The sequence below is a fragment of the Sturnira hondurensis genome, unplaced genomic scaffold (genome assembly GCF_014824575.4).
Source record: "Sturnira hondurensis isolate 20B ecotype Veracruz unplaced genomic scaffold, ASM1482457v3 Scaffold0018728, whole genome shotgun sequence".
Classification (NCBI taxonomy): domain Eukaryota; kingdom Metazoa; phylum Chordata; class Mammalia; order Chiroptera; family Phyllostomidae; genus Sturnira; species Sturnira hondurensis.
The window spans coordinates 19,074,656-19,093,074 of record NW_028091359.1 but is presented as its reverse complement, the minus strand read 5'-3'; the positions used below and the strand labels follow the sequence as shown (position 1 = coordinate 19,093,074).

The window sequence follows — 18,419 nt, the reverse complement described above, 5'->3', positions numbered from 1 at the left end:
TCTGTTGTCTAACTTACTGATTTGTGCACTCACTGGTTGATTCTTGTATGTGCCCTGACTGGGGATCGAACCTGCAACCTTGGTGTATCGGGCCAACCCTCTAACCAACTGAGCCGCCCAGCCAGGGCCAGGTGTTTCTTATGTGCTGCCATTTCATCTCCAATCTTTCCACTGTTGTAGTTGACGCCATTTTCATTCCTTTATGCATTTTACTGGGAGTTTGGGGGGCAGAGAAAATATGGTTCAGCCCACCATACTTAACCAGAAGTCCTTGTCTGTTTTACGGACATTTTTACAAATGTACATACAAGTTTGGACGACTCATTCTGACTATCTGTATGTATAGGTATATTTAACTTTTTCTTTTTAACGTAGATGGCTTGCTTTTCCCTACTCAGCGTTAGGTTCGTCAGCTCTGCACACACACAGCCCCGATCCATCCCTCCCACTGCGGCCCAGGGAGCCGCCAGTGACCAGCGCGTCACCACTTCCCTCCGTTTCCCTCCTGACGCAGGTCGCAGGTCGGAAGCACAAGCGAGCGTGGCCCTCTGATGAACACACCGGCTCCACACAAATCCTCATCTTTATTTTCACTCTCAGGCTAACTTGTCACCGAGAAGCAGTGAGGTGTTTTTTTTTTTTTTAAACCATCTGCCCATAGCAAAGGTGCAAAAGCCCATGGTGGGGGCCCCAGGGCCTGGAGGACTGGGTGTGGGGGGGCCCTGGGGGCAGAGAGGAAGGTTGGGTGGGTACAGGCAACACACACACAAACACACATTTACTCTCTCTTCAGGGAAGGGTGTTCCAGAAGCATTTGTGCTTTGAACTGAGCATTGTTCATGCCAAACAACCTACTGAAGAGAAGTGAATTAATGGCATAGGGGAGCCCTGGGCCCAGCGGGGCCGGTGCCTGCTGCTCTTCAGTGAGTGAATTCAGACTTCAACAGAGTCATAGACAGGCACCAAAGACAGGCAGCTGGGGGCGGGTCTGAGCGAGAGGGAGCCACAGTGGGCGTGGCCGTGCAGTGGGCCCCCTGGCCTCCCTCTGGCCCCACAAGCAGGGGAGAGGTGGGGAGAGGCAGGGAGGCCGAGGGAGGGCTTGAAGAAAGCCCTGGATGCCCCCAGTGAGGGGAGAAGGGGAGGGGAGCGTGCTGCTCTCAGCTCCCCAACTATAAGGCGGAGGGAAAGAGGGGTGAGTCTCCTCCCATCTGCTCTGGGCTCCACCGCTCTCTCCAGGGGCCCAGCTTTGAAGGGTAATGCTCGGGACTGGGCTTCTTCCATTTTAGTACAAACGTGGAAAAAGCCCGAGTGGTGCCTTCTGAAACCGCAGTGCACGTGGCGGCCCCGCCAGGTGGGTTTGAAGGCCCTTCCAGCCCAACCCAAGACCAGGGCCAACTTGAAATACACACGGGGGGCGGGGAGACTGAGGAGGGGTCCAGGGAGGACAATAAATAAAGGTTACGGCTGAGTGGAATGGCTGGGTGGGCAGTGAGGAGGGCTCCCAGGAAAGGCACTGAGTGGGGGGCCGCGGGCTTAGCCCACTGGTTTGTTGACTCAGGGGCCCCGTCCCACAGGTTTGGGTGAGAGGCCTCCTGGACTGGCCCGGAAGGGCCCAGGAAGGGCGTGGCTCCGGTGTGCACGCGCGCGCGCGCGCGCGCTCTCTCTCTCTCTCTCTCTCTCTGTCAACCTCTTCCACCTGCAAAGCCCACTCCACGCACCAGACAGGACTCTGCCCAGGGCAGGCAGAGGGGGTCACCGGAGGCCACATCAACAGCGGGGGCTTGTCCAGGTGTGCCTTTTGCCTGTGAGGGAGAGAAAAAAAGGCCACTGTAGGGTGAAGAGAGGCAGGGCACCTCCCTGGTGACAGCTGGACCTTTGGGAATGAAACGAAGGTGATAGCAGGGAAGGAGGGCTCCTCGCTGGCACAGCCCAGCACCTGAAGTGGCTTCCTTGTGTGAAACTGACAAGGGGCTGCCGGGGAGGGTGGGGGCTGGTGCCCAGGGCAAGCCCTGCACTGCTGTGCTGCCCATCACGGGCAGGCCGTCTGCTGCCCGAGCTTCAGTGCGCCCATCGAGACCCAGGTAACAAGACAGGTGACCTTCCGCTGCCAGACGGGGCGAGTGGACGTGGGGACGCACACCTTCCTGCAGGCTGCTCCCTTCCACGCTGTGTCTCCAGCCCTGGGACCCTCTCTGTGCACTGGCCACACAACTGGACGCTTCCTAAGACCTGTGTGGGGCGGGCACCCCACACGCACCCTGCACTCACCCTCCGGAAACCCCGTGAGGGACGTGACGTGGGACGTGGGCCCTACTTTATGGCAGTGAAACTGGGCACAGATGGACCAGATATTAGGTTGAGTCACATTGAATTGCCAATATTTAGGAACTTTTTATCTATAAAATGCAGTTTCCCATGTTTCAATCTGATGGCTCACCCCAGTTCACGTCTGTGGGTGGCAGGGCTGGGACTGGAACTCCGGCCTGCCTGGTTCCAAACTGTCCCCTGCACAGGGTGTCGGGGGGCCAGAGTGGGGCCAGAGGGAGGCCAGGGGACCCACTGCACGGCCACGCCCACTGTGGCTCCCTCTCGCTCAGACCTGCCCCCCAGCTGCCTGTCTTTGGTGCCTTGCCTGCAGTTTCTCGGGAATCGTAGGTGCAGGAGGGCAGGGAGAAAGGGGGAGGGCAGGGGGTGGGGAGCGGGCGAGACCCCCCCCCCCCCCCCCCCCCCCCCCCCCCCCCCCCCGTCTCCTGGTGGGTGACTGCGGCACACCTAGGCTCCAGCAGCGAACAAGCTGGGAGGGCCCCAGCCACGCAGATGCACACACGTGCCACGCTCACTGTGGAGCCTCTGGCCCTGGCAGCGCCCAGTCCAGTTGGGGCTTCTTTCTCGAAAGAAACTAGGGGCCGAACATCACTTGCACAGTTTTCTCTGGCTTGAGTGTGAGGAGCCCTTCCCCCCACCCACCCCCATCCTGGATCCCAAGTTGGCCAGGCCAGGAGAGCAGGCACGGAGACGGGGTGGGAGCTTCGATTCTCATCCTCGGTTCCCACGCCCATCAAATGGGGGTGCGAAGCTTCCAGCCTATTCTTTCAGTAGAACAAAATTTGGCCTTGGCAGGGCAAGAACAGGCCCGCCCCCAGTGCCAACAGCTTCAGTGGTCCCAAATTCTCCCTCTGATTTGGGCCTGCCCTGGGCTGGGCTCTTCTGGGTGAGTTGATTTGGCTTCCTCAGCTACATGGTAGGTTTCTAGTGGTCAAGGACTATCCCCAAGGGGGACCCCGGCTGGGCACACTGTGGGGCTTGGTGAGCGCTGGATTGCCTGCAGCACAGTAGGTGCTCTCTCTCAAAATGGGAGTTACTGTGACTGTCATGGAGATGGGGATGAAAGGTCACACACTCCGTGAAGCTGGGGTGCTAACCCCATTGTCACGGTCGATGATGATGGTGATGGATAGGGATGCTAGCCATGACTGATTTACAGTTCCTCTCTGTTCACTTCAGGCAGGGTNAGACCTGCCCCCCAGCTGCCTGTCTTTGGTGCCTTGCCTGCAGTTTCTCGGGAATCGTAGGTGGGGGAGGGCAGGGAGAAAGGGGGAGGGCAGGGGGTGGGGAGCGGGCGAGACCCCCCCCACCCCCAGTCTCCTGGTGGGTGACTGCGGCACACCTAGGCTCCAGCAGCGAACAAGCTGGGAGGGCCCCAGCCACGCAGATGCACACACGTGCCACGCTCGCTGTGGAGCCTGTGGCCCTGGCGGCGCCCAGTCCAGTTGGGGCTTCTTTCTCGAAAGAAACTAGGGGCCGAACATCACTTGCACAGTTTTCTCTGGTTTGAGTGTGAGGAGCCTTTCCCCCCACCCACCCCCATCCTGGATCCCAAGTTGGCCAGGCCAGGAGAGCAGGCACGGAGACGGGTGGGAGCTTCGATTCTCATCCTCGGTTCCCACGCCCATCAAATGGGGGTGCGAAGCTTCCGGCCTATTCTTTCAATAGAACAAAATTTGGCCTTGGCAGGGCAAGAACAGGCCCGGCCCCAGTGCCAACAGCTTCAGTGGTCCCAAATTCTCCCTCTGATTTGGGCCTGCCCTGGGCTGGGCTCTTCTGGGTGAGTTGATTTGGCTTCCTCAGCTACATGGTAGGTTTCTAGTGGTCAAGGACTATCCCCAAGGGGGACCCCGGCTGGGCACACTGTGGGGCTTGGTGAGCGCTGGATTGCCTGCAGCACAGTAGGTGCTCTCTCTCAAAATGGGAGTTACTGTGACTGTCATGGAGATGGGGATGAAAGGTCACACACTCCGTGAAGCTGGGGTGCTAACCCCATTGTCACGGTCGATGATGATGGTGATGGATAGGGATGCTAGCTGTGACTGATTTACAGTTCCTCTCTGTTCACTTCAGGCAGGGTGGGTGGGGTCTGGTGCCTCTGTTGCCCCAGTGCCTGCCCAGAGCTCAGGAAACACAAGGGTGGGAAACCTCATCTACCACTTTCTAGTTTGGGAGGACTGGGTGGGAGAGGAGGAGGGCCCGGGGGAGGGGGAGAGGGAGAGGCGGTGGGTGGGGGTTAGAAGTAGTGGCTGGGTACTCACTGGGGCCCTTTGGGGCGGGCCAGGGCGGGGTGCCCCTCTGTGGGTCCGCAGAGCTGGTCCCAGTCTCGCTGGCCAGGCTGCTCTGGCTCCCCGACAGGTGGCTGGGTGGGTGGGCGAGCTCCACTTTGGGGGACTCCATGCTGCCACCTGCAAGAGACCATGTGTGAGCCCAAAAGGCTCAGGGCTGGGCCCTTCGGATCACAAACTGAGACTGGGATGATCTCAGCTCGACTGAGCTGACGTTCCCCCTTCTCACGTGGATTCATGATGGGTGTCTGTGGGACTGTCTGCCCAGAGCCCCTCACCCTGGGAACTGCCACCCCCGCCCTCACAGGGCTGCCATATTCTTGGTGACCCCACCCTCTGGCCACTGCGGACTGGTCCATCATAACTCGCATAAAAGCCACCGAGTGGGCCCTCAGGACCTTTCACTAGGAACAAGCAAAGTCACCAATGTGAAAACTGGCCACGAGGAGGAATTTTTCTTGCCTTCAAAGAATGAGGGTGTGGGGGGGGGAGGCTATATATTTCAGTGAACTCCATGGGTTTTTAGTTGCTGCCTTTACTAACTCAAGGATCCTCACTCAAATATGTCTTAGTCCTTGCCCGGCTGAGAGCAGAGTTGGGACCTATAATATTCTACTCCATCTTCTCCTCGTCACCAGGCCTGGTCAGAGCTGGGAGCTGGGGTGCAGGGAGGGGATGAGGAGGGGAGCGTGGAGCCTGGTCAGGAAGCCAAGGCTCCCTTCACACTTTCCTAAGGTAGAATCTTTGGCCTGAGGGGCCAAAGAGATCATCTAGTCTGGGAACAGTTTTCATCCTCACGGCATCGTCACTCACTGACTGACCACTTGGAAAAGTGCACTGAGCAGGATTCTGAGACCACGTCAAGCTCAGTGGGAAAGCGGATCGTGATCAACTAGTAATGCCTGCCACGGGCCCAGGAGTGGAAGTACGAGTACGTGTGCCAAGCACTGTGTGCCACCTCTGGCCCAGCCCAAACTGTCATCCCAGCAGGAATTCCTTCCATGTCAGCTCTGGCACAAGGTCACCTGCCCTTTGACCCAGGATAGCGTCCTGGGGCATTTCGTTTCAGGCTGGAGTGGTTATTATAAAGCTTTCTCAGGCACTGAAATCAGCCTTCCTGACCCATCTTTCAAATATCCCAGTTCTAACTTTGGGACTAACTCTGGATAAAGTTGGCCCTCTTCCCAGGGAGGCCCTTTGTGGATTTAAAGAAGAGGAAAATGTGCCCCTCAGGCCTTGTCTGCACCAGCTTCAAGGCCTGGTTAATTCTCTCTCTTTTTTTAAGATTTTATTTATTTTTAGAGAAAGGGGAAGGAAGCGAAAAAGAGAGGGAGAAGAACATTGATGTGTGAGAGAAACATTAATTGGTTGCCTCTCACATGCCCCCAATTAGGGACCCAGCCCACAACCCAGGCATGTGCCCTGACAGGGAATCGAACCTGCGACCTTTCAGTTAGCCGGCACTCAATCCACTGAGCCACACCAGCAGGGGCCCTGATTAATTCTCTTTCAAACAGCAGGGTCACTGAGGAGAGATCAGAGATGCTAAATTCCGAAGCAGCTTTGGAGAACCCTGCTCCATCCTGTCTGTCTGTGCTAACTAGTTGGAAGTCGACACCCACTGTGGCCCAAGAGGTCACAGTACATACATGGGTTCCCACTGCAGGCTGTCGGCAGCGCTAAGCCAGTCCGGAGAACTTCACCTGACTCTCACAGTCTCGTCATGCACAGGACCACACCTCATTTGGGATGCTCACAGGGAGCCGGGGGAGGAAGCCCAGGCATGCAGGCCGAGGGTCAGGGCGGCCTTTGGACCTGTCCCTCCCCCTACCACTGAATAGGCACCAGAGCCAGTTTTCCAGCCCAGTCCTTAGTGGTGCTAAGATGTTAGCTCCTGGTTGTCCCAGCCCCCGGGGCTACTTCTCCTTCCTGATCCAGAAAAACTCTGCGACACCTGACACCTGCGGGGGAGCGGGGAGCCGGGAGCGGAGGCCCAAGGAAGCAGCAAAGCTACCTGCACCAGCAGTGTGCTTCCCACACTCACCTGACTCCTTGCAGGACTTGTCACCTTTCAGGTCTCTGTCCCCAGTGGGTGGGAGTCTGTCCTCCAGGCTGGAGGAGCTGAGGTCAGAGTCACTGTCACTGTCACTGGAAACCACTGGAAAGAACAGACAACAGCACAGGAGGTCACTGCTACGGGCCACCACCAGCAGGAATGTAGGACCGAGGGGCCAGGGCAGACCTCCCTCCTGCCAGGACACAGTGGCACAGAACCTCAGCTGGCCTGTGTGTTCGGGGCACAGGAACAATGGCCTGGGGATGGGGCAGCAGGCTACCCCTTTCTGCCAATCAGAGAGGTGTGTCCTGAGGTGAGGAGGCTGGCCCCGGGCCCAGCGTGACCAGGACCAACAGGGAGGGCTTGTCATCTCCACGTGTCACCTGCTCCCTGTGGTGGGATCAGAAGTCTGCCGCTGGGATAGGTGCCGACGAGCCCCTCTGGTGAAGGCACCAATGCTTGGAGCCCTGCACCCGGCCACACCGAGAGGCGTGAGGCATTGCTCTGTAGTCACGGCAGTGCCAGTCATCGCCGACCCCTATGGGACACTCCTGCGCTTTACACTCGCTAACCCACTGACACTTCGGAACGACCCTGTCAGGTCGGAAACAGCATGGCCCCCATTCTACAGGTGAGGAAACTGAGGCAACTGCCCAGTGTAGTAAGTAGAGCAGCCAGGATCCAACCCTGCAGTCGGCTCCACAGCCTGTGTCCCCGACCACGCCAATTCCACTGGCCGGACGGACCTGGGGGCCGGCCGGCCGGGCTCTCATCCCAGTTCACCCAGTAACTCGCAGCGGGGTCTCGTGGGTGCAGCAGAAGGGAACTGGCTGATGGGGTTGCAGCCTCAGCAGAGGGGAGAGGAGAAAATCCCTCACAGTTAACACCCACTGTGGTAGAACTCCTCTTTTCTGGACTAAATGGAACCACATTTGGCTGCTCTGTCACCGGTGGGAGTCACAATACGGGATATATTCATATGTTAAACGTTCTATTTTAACTTTAAGCGTAGAAATGTACATCCATTCGCCAATCTTTTGCTGCAGAGCCTGGGTGCTCCTTCGGGCGTGGGTCCACCCGGTCTTTCAAGCCTGAACTGCACGCACGCTCGGCTGTCTGTGAGTCCAGGTCTGGCGTCTGTACACTGGAGCCAAGCTGGAAGCAGGGGCAAAGCAAGATGAGGGCAGAATCCTCCACTTTCCTATTTCCTCCTCCTGTTTTCACAGTTGTCCTGCCCACATCTAATTCAATAGCTATTTTAAGCAAGTGGCTGCCATGAAGGAAGGCTTTCCAAAGTCTGGGCTTTAATAACAACTCTTTGTCTTTTCTGATTCTTTTCATGACTTTACATAACTTTTAACTAAATGATGTAATTGTAACAGGTACAACTTCGCAGCAAGGCTTGGGATTAAGGGAAGCAGCTCTCACAGGTGACCGGCTCACTCAGCGGCGGGATAATGAGAATCAGGGTTTAATGCGGGGGTGGGGGGAGGGGTGCAGAGCGCTGGTCACAGAGGGCGGTTAGCAGGGTTGAGCGCTTTCCGCCAGGCGCTGTGCTGGGTACCCAGCGAGCATTATCTTATTCAACCTGCCAAACAACCCAGAGCCATAGGGACCCATTTGTGGGAGAGGAGATTGGAAACAAAATTGATCTACACCGAGGGTGGCTAAGCGGTTTCGTCTGATCCGCCAGGCGCCCCCGGCGCAGCGTGGGCGGAGAAGGCTGAGACTGCATTAACAGGCAGCCGGAAGGAGGGCTCCCCTAGGACGGCCGTCCATCCTTCTGTCCGTCCTCTCAGATGGATTTCAACCTGCTGGTCCACACGGAATATCCATTCACCTCTCCAGCGAGTACACTAGTCCTAGTCACGCCTTTGCGAAAGCTCCTCATAATCTGCGGGATCAAGCCCGGGCCCTCGTCTGCGTGTCCGGCCTCGTCCCACACAGCCTGCTCCCCTAACCCAGGTCCCCAGGCCCCACCGGTTTGCACCTCCTGTCCACCTCTGCCCAGGGCGCCTCACCCACTGCTTTTCTCCCGGCTCAGGTGGACACCACCTCCTCCAGGTGCCCTGTGCATTCTGCCGCACCTGCACCGACCACGTTCTGGTGTGCGTGTTTGTGCGTGTGCCCCTCCCCCCAGCAGAATCGAGGCTCCTTTCCCCCAGGGGCCAAATCGCACCCCAAATCAGGCCTGCGTACTTCTCCTGCAGAGTCTGACCTGTGTGGGAGGGGCGAGAGCGAGGCGAACGTTCCCAGCTATGCCTTCTCTGTGCTCCAGGATTCTGCCTTTTCTGCCCTGTTTCTTTTCCTCCCCTGTCCTCAAGGAGGGCTTCTTGGGCTTTTGTGATGTAGAATCAAGAAGAGACAGGGACTGGGGGGCGGTGGGCCACGTGCCTCTTTCATAGTTGAGAAATACAAGTAAAGGTCTGACTTTGCAGTTGTTTTTCAGGTCCTGGACCGGGTTTCTATGATGGTGACTCCACCGAGACCAGACCCTGTGCCGGGTCTAGAAGCATTTGCGTGTCTTTGACTCACTGGCTGACTAAACACCGACTCTGTGGGTCCCCAGACAGAGGGAGTGGGAGGCACTGGAGGCAGCTGCAAAGGCATCAGGGAGGCTCTGCCCCTGCCCAGCCCCAGCGGCAGGGGGTGGGGTGGGGCCAGCAGCCGGTGAGGCAGTGGGAATCCCTTGGGAGGGCGCGGCGACTGGTCTCGCGCTGGTTTCCCCATCTCTCTGGTGGAGACGCTCAAGGACAGATGGTCGGTTCCTCCTTTCCGAAGTGGAGTGTCCCGTCTCTCCCACGCCTGACGTTCAGGATCTTCACACACCTGGGGCGGGGAGGACATCGGCTCCATGGTGTTAAAACAGCACCAGGATCCTTTGGTGCTAACAGGCAGATGCCAAAAAAGCACAAAAGTACCAATAACTCTAAAGAAGCAATGGGAAGGACTGTCCCAGGGCCTGGGCCACAGGGGCAAGCTCACTTATCACATTTCTTTACCTCCCTCCTATGCTGTCACCTGTCGTACCTGGTCACAGCGTTAGGCTGGGAGTGGGCGTGGGATTAACCTGCATGAAGGCTGTGCTGGGCTGCCCTCTGGGAGAGCAGTTTTCATTGTGGGGGGTATGGCTTGTCCGAAGCATCAACCCTGAGGTGGGTCCGGGTGCCATGTCGCCTACCTAGATCCCTTGGGGCTCCTATGTGGCACAAGGTTTTAAAAAAATAAAACCTCCTCAAGTTACAGTTGGTTGGCTTGTTCTTTGTCTCCTTTCACAGACCCCAAAGGGCTCCAGCCACGCAAGGTGGGGATAGCCCCAGGGGAGGAGGAGCTCCCAGAGGCATCACAGGGCAGAGAAACGGCCAGCAGACCACGTGACTCACTCCCTTTGGGGGTGCATCTCCCTCGGCTCAAGCATCTCTGCTCCTTGTGTCTGGGATCTCGAGGTGGGGCCGGGCCTCGGCGCTTCAGGGGCTCCATGGGACCCGAACCTTAGCTAGTTTGCCGTCTGACTGCTGCAGCCACCTGCCGCCTGCACCGCAGCTGTGGCTGCAAATCTTTCAAGTCTGTTAACAAAGCGTTTAGCCTCATAAATCTTTTGGCCCTTGCTCTTCCGCCCTCAACAAAACGCTGTATGTCTGAAGGCTGCTCTTCTCCCCCTCTAGCTCCCTAAAGGTGGAGCCTCGGGAGGCTGGGTGATGAACACTGGTGCGCTGCTCACGTCTGATTTTTCAGGTCGGAGACGGGAAAACCCAGGAGGAAGACTGTCTCAAGAACTTCCCCAGGGAGGTGTCGCCAGATGGACTCACCTGGGCTTTGCCACGAGTCAGGGAGGATGGAGGGCCCTCCCCTCCAGAGGCCTGAGCCCTTGGCCCCTTGCTTGGGGCCTGGTGTCCCTGAGATCTCCCCAACCTGCCCCAGAAGGGCTGTCTGCTGCTAAGGATGAAAGCCAGCACCAGCCATGCCCAGGGATAGGCCAGCTTCCCCCCACCCCTGGCTCACTCTTGGATGAATTTGCAATTTGACTGTCTCCATGGAAACCCAAGAGTTTTGGCACATGGAGGTGGGGGGAAGTCTTCCCTTTTGTAACGTCTTTCCAGAACGCTGAAAGGACAGGTGTGGCCGCTGCAGCCCCGCGGAACACCTGGCCTGGGATGGTCCAGGGGACTGCCGGGACACTGGCCACTTGACCTCACGGGCCTGCACTGGGATTTGGGGGACGGGCTTCCTGGCTCTGTTCTGTCACCTCTCTCTGTGACCCGGGGCACCTACCCCTCAGGGTTTCGTCACATACCACCTGGACAGCTACTCTGGGGCTGGCGTCTAGGATTCACCTTCAGGCCCGCTTTGTCCCGTCAGTGGAGAGACCCCCGGGCCCCTCCCTGGCTGAGAGGTGGGGAGATGCGACTTCCAGACCCCACCATACCCGCCTGCCCGGCACCAGGGCAGCGGCAGCCAGGGCGCCTGGGAGGCACTTGCGAGCTGCTGCGGCCCTGCTGGGAGGCGCCCAGAGCCCCCAGACATTATGGGAATTAGAGAGGAAGAGAGATATTTTCAGCAAACACTCTGCCAAGGCAAAGCAGATGGTGGAAAGTTTTGCATACTAAAAACAACAAATTCTTCTTTTAATGTAGAGGAAAAATGATAAGGCCCCGGGGAATGCATAGACATCCCCAATTAGCCTTATGCAGCCCACCACTCTGGCACAGCTGCGGAGAAGAGTCCCACGCTGTCCCCAGTGAGCCGGGTGAGAGCCGGGCCCGCAGCCTCGGAGCCTACAGAGATGCCTGGCAATCTGGGGCTCCATTTGGTGGCAGCAAAAGGGAAGGGTGGGGCAGCGATGAGGCACCAGCTCCGAGTTGGAGAGACCCCCAGTTCTGCCCTGGCTCCGCTACTTCCCAGTCACATAGCTTTGGGCCAGTTTCTCCATCTGACTGCTCAGCAGGTCCGCCCATGAAATGCGGGGCCATGGGCCCCTTTCGGGGTTGTTGTGAGCATTAAAAGCGGTCACACAGGTGGTGTCTGGTGCATGGCAGGGGCTTGATGCTAGGGAGCTATTTCACTCGAGGGGGTGAAGTCACGGCCCGCACCTCCGGGTGCAGGGCTGGCCTCTGGGGTCACCGATGCCGAGGCCAGCCTCACAGGGGTGGACTCACTTTTTCCAGGGGCGCTTATGCTCCCAAGTTGTACTCATGGGACGCTGAGGACACTACTATCTCCAACGGCTGTTTGGAGGCTGAGCTGGGATCTGAACCCGGGCCTTCCTCTCACAGGAATCCCTGTTCTTTCCTGCTCAGCTGGTGTGCAGGGCAACTCTGGCACAGCCCCCCCGCCCTCCCCAGCTCTGCTCCCTCAGAAGCCCCCTTCCAGGCAGGCAGGGCGTTCTCTGTTTCCCTGCGGCCCTTCCTGGGTTTCTCTTTGGGCCCTTTGCCCATTAGAGGCGGGGCCTCAATGTGGAGTGAAGGACTTCTGTCCCCTCCTGGCACCTACAGTTGATTTCTCCGCCCTGGGCGCTCCTGGGCGCACACTTTCACCTCTCTGGGCCTCAACCTTCTCCTCGGTAAAGCAGAGACAGTAAAAAAAAATAATCACCAATAAAGTAAGACCGAGTAGGGCAGAGGGCACTGCAAGTTTAAAAAGCTATACAAGCTTATAAAATTTTTTAAATAAAGTCCTCACCTGAGGATATGTTTAATGATTTTAGAGAAAGGAAGGGAGAGAAAGACAGAGAGAAACATCGCTATGAGAGGGAAACATCGATTGGTTGACTTCACTACGCATCCCAACGGGGATGGAACCCCACAATCCAGGTGTGTGCCCTGACTGGGAATCGAATCAGCAAGATTTTGGTATACAGGGCGATGGCCCAATCAGCTAAGCCATCTGGCCAAGGCAAACCTATAACTATTTTTAAAAATCTGAATCCTATCCATCCTCCAGGAACCCACCTGAATTGAGCCTCTACCGAAGTCCCTTCAGGCCTGGGGGAGGCGGGGGTGGGGGCAGGCTCCCCTTCACTCTCCTCACGACTGCCAGGCAGCTCTTGGCCCCTCTCAGCCACCACCTGGCATTGACTTTGTCTTCCTACAAATGCCTGCATTGACTTTCCCAACTGTTCCTGGCACAACTTGAGGGAGGGGACGCATCTTAATCCACATCTGGTGCCTGCCCTCAGCCCCTGACCCTGGGCCTCGGCCTGAGCGGGCTCTCAGGACACTTGCTGAGCTGTCTGAGGGGCCCTCCCGGGGACAGGACACTGCACAGTGCAGAGCCCAGAGGCTGGGCAGTGGTCAGCACAGTGGGGGCAGCTCCAGCTCCAGAAGGGCTGGGCTTTCCACCAAGCAGGCGCCGCCTCCCAGCTTCCTTCTGAAGGACACTCAAGTGGGATGAGCCAGGCAGCTAGCTGGTAGCCTCAGCCTGAGCCAGGGACAGGCTAAAGGGGGAGGGGCTGTCTGAGACCAGTTGCCATGGACACAGGATGAGTGGGCCTGAGGCGGGGAGAGCACTGTTCATACAGAGCCTGCTCTCCTTCTGAACCCAAGCTGAGGCCCTGACAGAGAACCAGGTCCTTCCTTCATTTTGGAAATGCTCTCAGGGCCCTGGAGAGTCAGGGCCTGGACCAGGGGAAAGGTGGCCCTGAAGCCGGCAACCTGTCCTCATAGGGATGGGCCAGGTGGTGGCCAGAGAGGCCTACAGCGGACCTTGGGGTCAGGAGATCCAGGTGACCTTCACTTGCCAGCTGCCTGCCTGCCCACCCGGAGCCTCGTTTCTTTATCTGTGAGGTGGGGAGGGTCACAGGGAACCCTCCTTCTTGCGTCCCCCTTCCAGGCTGCCAAAGGGGACACCAGCAGGGACTGCCCAGACCAGGCTGGGAATTCAGGACTGGAGACTGGAGGGCTTTCTGTGCTTGTTTATTCATTCGCCATTGATTTTAATTAACTCCCTCCTTTGGGCTCACAGACAGGAGGCACCAGATAATGAAGACAAGTCCTCAAATCAATAGTGATGTGGTCGCCAGCACCAAAATCCTGTGGTCCTGTCCTTGCTTGAGGTTCTCCATATTGAACAGGAGATAGACGGGTGGAAGATAAGAATAGCTCCCTTTAGAGAGAATGTGATACCCTGAAAGAGAGCCAGTGAGTGTTCAGGGAGGGGGGAGTCAGGGAGGGCTTCCTGGAAGAGGTGGCATTTTAAAAGATGGCCTTGATTTATAGGTAGAAATGCTGGGACCTGTGTGAGCCTGGCATCTCTGACAGAGAATAGGAAAGGCAAAGGCCAGAGGTGGGCTTCTCTTGAGAGAACAGCCCACCTGGGACAGCCCTGCTGGCTCAAGAGAAAGGCTCTAGGCTCAGGCACTTAAGGGACAAGGGGCTAGTCTGGTTTAGATGCGCTCTGCACCATTCCTCTCTGGCAGATCATTGCTTCTGACATACGGCAGAGACGAAACCAAGCAAGTGCACACTTCCTGCCTACTCCTTCGCTGGGATGGAAAATGCACCTTCGTTAGTTCCTTAACTTCAGAGATCTCCATCCTTCCATCTCCAGTCTTTTCCTTTGTCTCTCTGTGCTCCTCTTGCTGATGTTCAAAAAATTCTCCGCATCTGTCTCTGTCTCCTCTCAGGCCTGTCACATGCCTTCAGGGTCTGGCTTTCTTGGCCTCTGGATTGGCCCCTCACCTGGCGTGAAACCTCAGCCCCTGCTTGGTCTGTGGGCTCAGTGCTCAGAGCAGGAGGGTAGGGAGGGGCTGCCGGGTTTGCCGGGCCCCTCCCTCCTGTATGGAGATCAGTGGGCACAGAGAACCACCCAGCCTCTCCTGCTGAGCCTGGACCAGCCCAAGGAGACGAGCGCCGGCCCATCTGGGTGTCCACCTCCACCCCAGGCCAGACAGGAGGCCTGGGTGGGGCTGCTGAGCTGAGTGGAGCTGGCACTGCTCTCTCCTAAGGCTCAGTCAGAGTCAGACAGGACAGGCAGGCCCAGAGTTACTCACTTCGCCCAGCTCCCCAGAGGCTGAAAGACCCAGAGTGGGCAGAACTAGGTTGGAGGTTTACTTGGTGAGACAGGGCCGTGGCTGCAGAGAGTGCTTTATTGCACAGGGCGGAGCCTAGCCCAGGTCTGGCACACGGGAGCTGGACCAACGCCAGAGTCTGACTCGGGGGCTGGGCCCTGCTTTCCTATTGCAGCTCAGACGGGGGGCAAGGAGCCCCCAGACCTCACTTTGCAGCTGGAATCAACCAAGCAGCTGGCTGTCATCAGGTTTGGGCAAACTGGAAACGACAGCCATGCCCCTGACCTCAGTAGTGTGGCTAATGAGGGCCTTCTGGTCTTGAAAAATTAATCTGCAAGCCGCCAAGACAGGTGGGAGGGCAGGGTGCAAAGGCAGTTTCCTGAAGCCCAGGGCTTCTGTTCTGGGGTTGGCCCCTCTATCCACACCCACGGGCACTCAGCTAGTGTTTGGCTTCACCGGGGCCCTGAAGGCCAAGACAACTTAGTGCACATGGGCTTCTCCTTGGAAACACAGCTACATGGGATGTGGCCAGGCCACTCCTTCCCTGGGCCTTAGGGGAAGGGCAGAGTTTCCGGAATGCCACAGGGTTTCTCTTTCTGTCATGCCAAGATTATGGCATAAGTTATTTAATCTCTTCATGCCTTAGTTTCCCCTTCTATAAAATGGGGCAACAGTGTGCCCCCCCCCCCACACACACAGGTGGTCAGGGATTACCTGAAATAGTGTCTGCACGGCACCTGGCACAGCCTTCCACCAGTGACTATGAAACCCCTGGAAGCTGGTAGTGTTGCTGGTTTTTCTTTTAAGATTTATTTACTTACTTTTTAGAGAGAGGGGAAGGGAGGGAGAAGGAGAGGGAGAAAAACATCAATGTAATTTTGCCTCTCACGTGCCCCCAACTGCAGACCAGGCCCATAACCCAGGCATGTGCCCTGACTGGGAATTGAACTGGCGACCCCGTGGTCTGCAGACCCGCGCTCCATCCACTGAACCACACCAGCCAGGTCTAGTGTTGCATGTGGCCGCTCGGCACTGAGGCCTGAGGCTGGCTTCCTTCACCTGCGCAGCGTATGCGGTACCTAGGCCCTCGGCTGAGACTGGCAGAAAGACAGCTACACAAGAAGACCAAGGACTGGCCGGCGGTCAGCGTTTGCCCAGCGGGGCCCACCGTGGGCTCAAGCATCCCACGCCCTTCTCCTGACCTTGGTGGGCTTGAGGGCATTCAGTTCCCCAAATGGCTGGCAGGAGCCACAGACAGGACTGCCTATGATCTTTTTGTTCACGTATTTTCCGGGCCCAAGCAGCAGGCCTACACCACGAAGAGCTGAGTCTGTGTGTTTCGGGTGCCCTGCTGGCCACACAGCACCCTTTGCAGATGGTTCAAAGACAGTCTCTCCCTCCCTGTTCTCTGAACAGTCATGGCTGGCTCATGTGTCTGTGTGTACACTTGGTGGTTTATATTATAGTTACAACTTGGTGGTTTCTATTATATATATATATATCTTGATCTTGCTCTGGACAGGTAGCTCAGTTGGTTATAGCATGGTCCTGATATTGCAAGGTTGTGGGTTCGATCCCCTGGTCAGGGCACATACCAATAAATGCATAAATAAGTGGAATAACAAATTGATGTCTCTCTCTCTCAAATCAATAAAACATACTAAATAAAAAACACTTCAGGCACTTTCAGCTCCCCAGGATTCTAGAACCCTTACAGGGAGTAGAGCGGCCAGAGGCGGTGAAGGTGATAATCAAGCACAGAACGTGAGCCCCAGGATGGGACTTTGAAAGGGAGAGTTGGTGGGTTCACAAGTACTTGGCAGACACTGTGGGTGCAGTGTGCGGGGGAGGGCGGGAGGGTGCTGGGCGGGTTAGACAGATTTTACTGGCAGCACAGGGCAGGACTGCTTGTGCAAGTACGTGAGTGTGAGCAAGGGGGGCAGGGCCTGTGCAGGAACCAGGGTGCGCTTCCCAGTAGAGGCAGCCTCAGTGTAAGATCTGGGGGCTGCTCCACTACCTGCCAGAGAGCCTTCCACAAAGTTTCATCCCTCCGCTTTGGAACTCGAGGGTGTGAAAGGCACAAGACCACAGACTCCCTGTCCCTGGTCCCCATCCTCCTCACGAGGAAACCAAGACCCCCCAAACCAAAGCTTTCCTGCCTGGCACCCCATTAGCACACATCGGCTGGGCAGGGCCTGACGCCTCACCAGGGGTGGCAAACACAGGGCCCATGGGTGGAATCCGACAGCCCTCTACCTTGTTTCTGTCCGGCGGCAGCACCGAGCTCCTTGCCCCTTGTTAAGGAGCAGTTACATTTACACAGTCCTAAAGTTACATTCCACCCTTTGAAGGCAACCATGAGGCTGAAGTGGCCCCTGGTGAAAATGAGTTTGATGCTCCCGAGTTGGTGAGGCCGGGTGGCAACGGTGCAGAGCCACCCTGGGCAGGATTTGTGGGTCCGGATCTCGAGGCAGGACACAGAGGTGTGGCAGGTCAGGCTGCTGTCTCCCTCAGCTTAGGTGGGCGGGGCAGTGAGCGAAGTGGGCTGGCTTTGTGAAGACTGCACTGCTGCAGAGAAGCAGGCCCTCTCTCCTGCCACAGGGGTCCCTGCTGGTCTAACGTCTTCTCCTTTCACAGGGATGTGGAAACAAGACCTACTTCACTTTTGTCTTAATAACCCCATAAGGGCAATGAGCAAGGAGTGTCAGAGATCACAGGGAGGGGGACCATGGCAGACCAGAGACCGCAAGCCCTGTGTACGGGGAAGCTGTCACTTACTTGGTCTGTCCCATTTCCCCAGGGAGGGGCAGTATGGGCAGGCCTTCTGATTTCAAAAAGGAAGCCAGAGCCACTCCGCCCTTTTAAATGAGAATTCTCTACATTTTAAAAAGTTATCAATGAATTTAGAGCAGTGAGCCAGGTTGAGTCACTGCTCCACCAGCTTGCAACTTATGACAGCGGTGAAGGTCCAACCCCCCGAGGACAGATGGCACCCGCCCCCTGGCACGGAAGCCCGCCTCCTGCCCCGCTCTGCCCCCGCCCCAAGCCCCAGCCAGCCTGGCACCCCGTGCACAGCACACGCTCCCAGCTGCTCCTAAGGCTGCAGGAAGTTCACTACCACGTCCCGGCTGACGTGGCACACGTGGCAAGTCCAGAGCCTGCTGGGGAAACACTGGGGTGAGGGGGGCGGCTGGGAGAGGGCAGCTGGGTGCACTGAAGAGCTTTGGAAATGTTAATTTTGGGGGGGCAGGGAAAGAAGGAAGGTGGCATAGCAACAGCTGGCTCTGGGCAGTGAGCAATCCTGTCTGAAAATAAAACATTTTACAATCCACAACTGTGGCTCATTAAGAATGAATGGATATACTGGTATAAATAGCATGCTGCGTTAAGAAGTCAGGAAACAGCATATGCGTTTGATGGAAAAACGGCTGCCACGGAACTGCTTATTAGCTTAGTCGGCTACAGCTTTGTGCTAAATAGACAGAGGTTCTTAGGTTTAAAGCTTTCGTGGGCTGTGTGGCTTTCTCCATCTTGGACAGTAGAATGTATCTCTGTCCCCCGAGCCTTGGTTTTAATATGGGGGCATAACTCTGGATACACACTGACAAGCCCATAGTGAGTTTCTCAACCCACTATTACCTAGGTTCTGCTTGAATGCTCCCAGTGACAGGGAGCTCACTACTCTGTCAGATACAAACATCCAATTTGGGGTTCAATGACTATTGAGCAAGAGACACAAATTCCC

At 56.9% G+C, this 18,419-nt stretch overlaps 1 protein-coding gene across 1 annotated transcript in view; it reads right to left on the bottom strand.

Annotated features, from left to right (window-relative positions):
• Positions 1–451: 451 nt before the first annotated feature.
• The window catches only part of RPH3AL (rabphilin 3A like (without C2 domains)), a 143,576-nt gene continuing 125,608 nt past the window's right edge, over positions 452–18,419 (bottom strand). The window contains 4 exon segments of the mRNA XM_037070298.1: positions 452–1,802; positions 4,587–4,622; positions 4,624–4,733; positions 6,658–6,771. Of these exon segments, the coding sequence (XP_036926193.1) occupies positions 1,683–1,802; positions 4,587–4,622; positions 4,624–4,733; positions 6,658–6,771 (380 nt within the window). The 3' untranslated portion in view covers positions 452–1,682.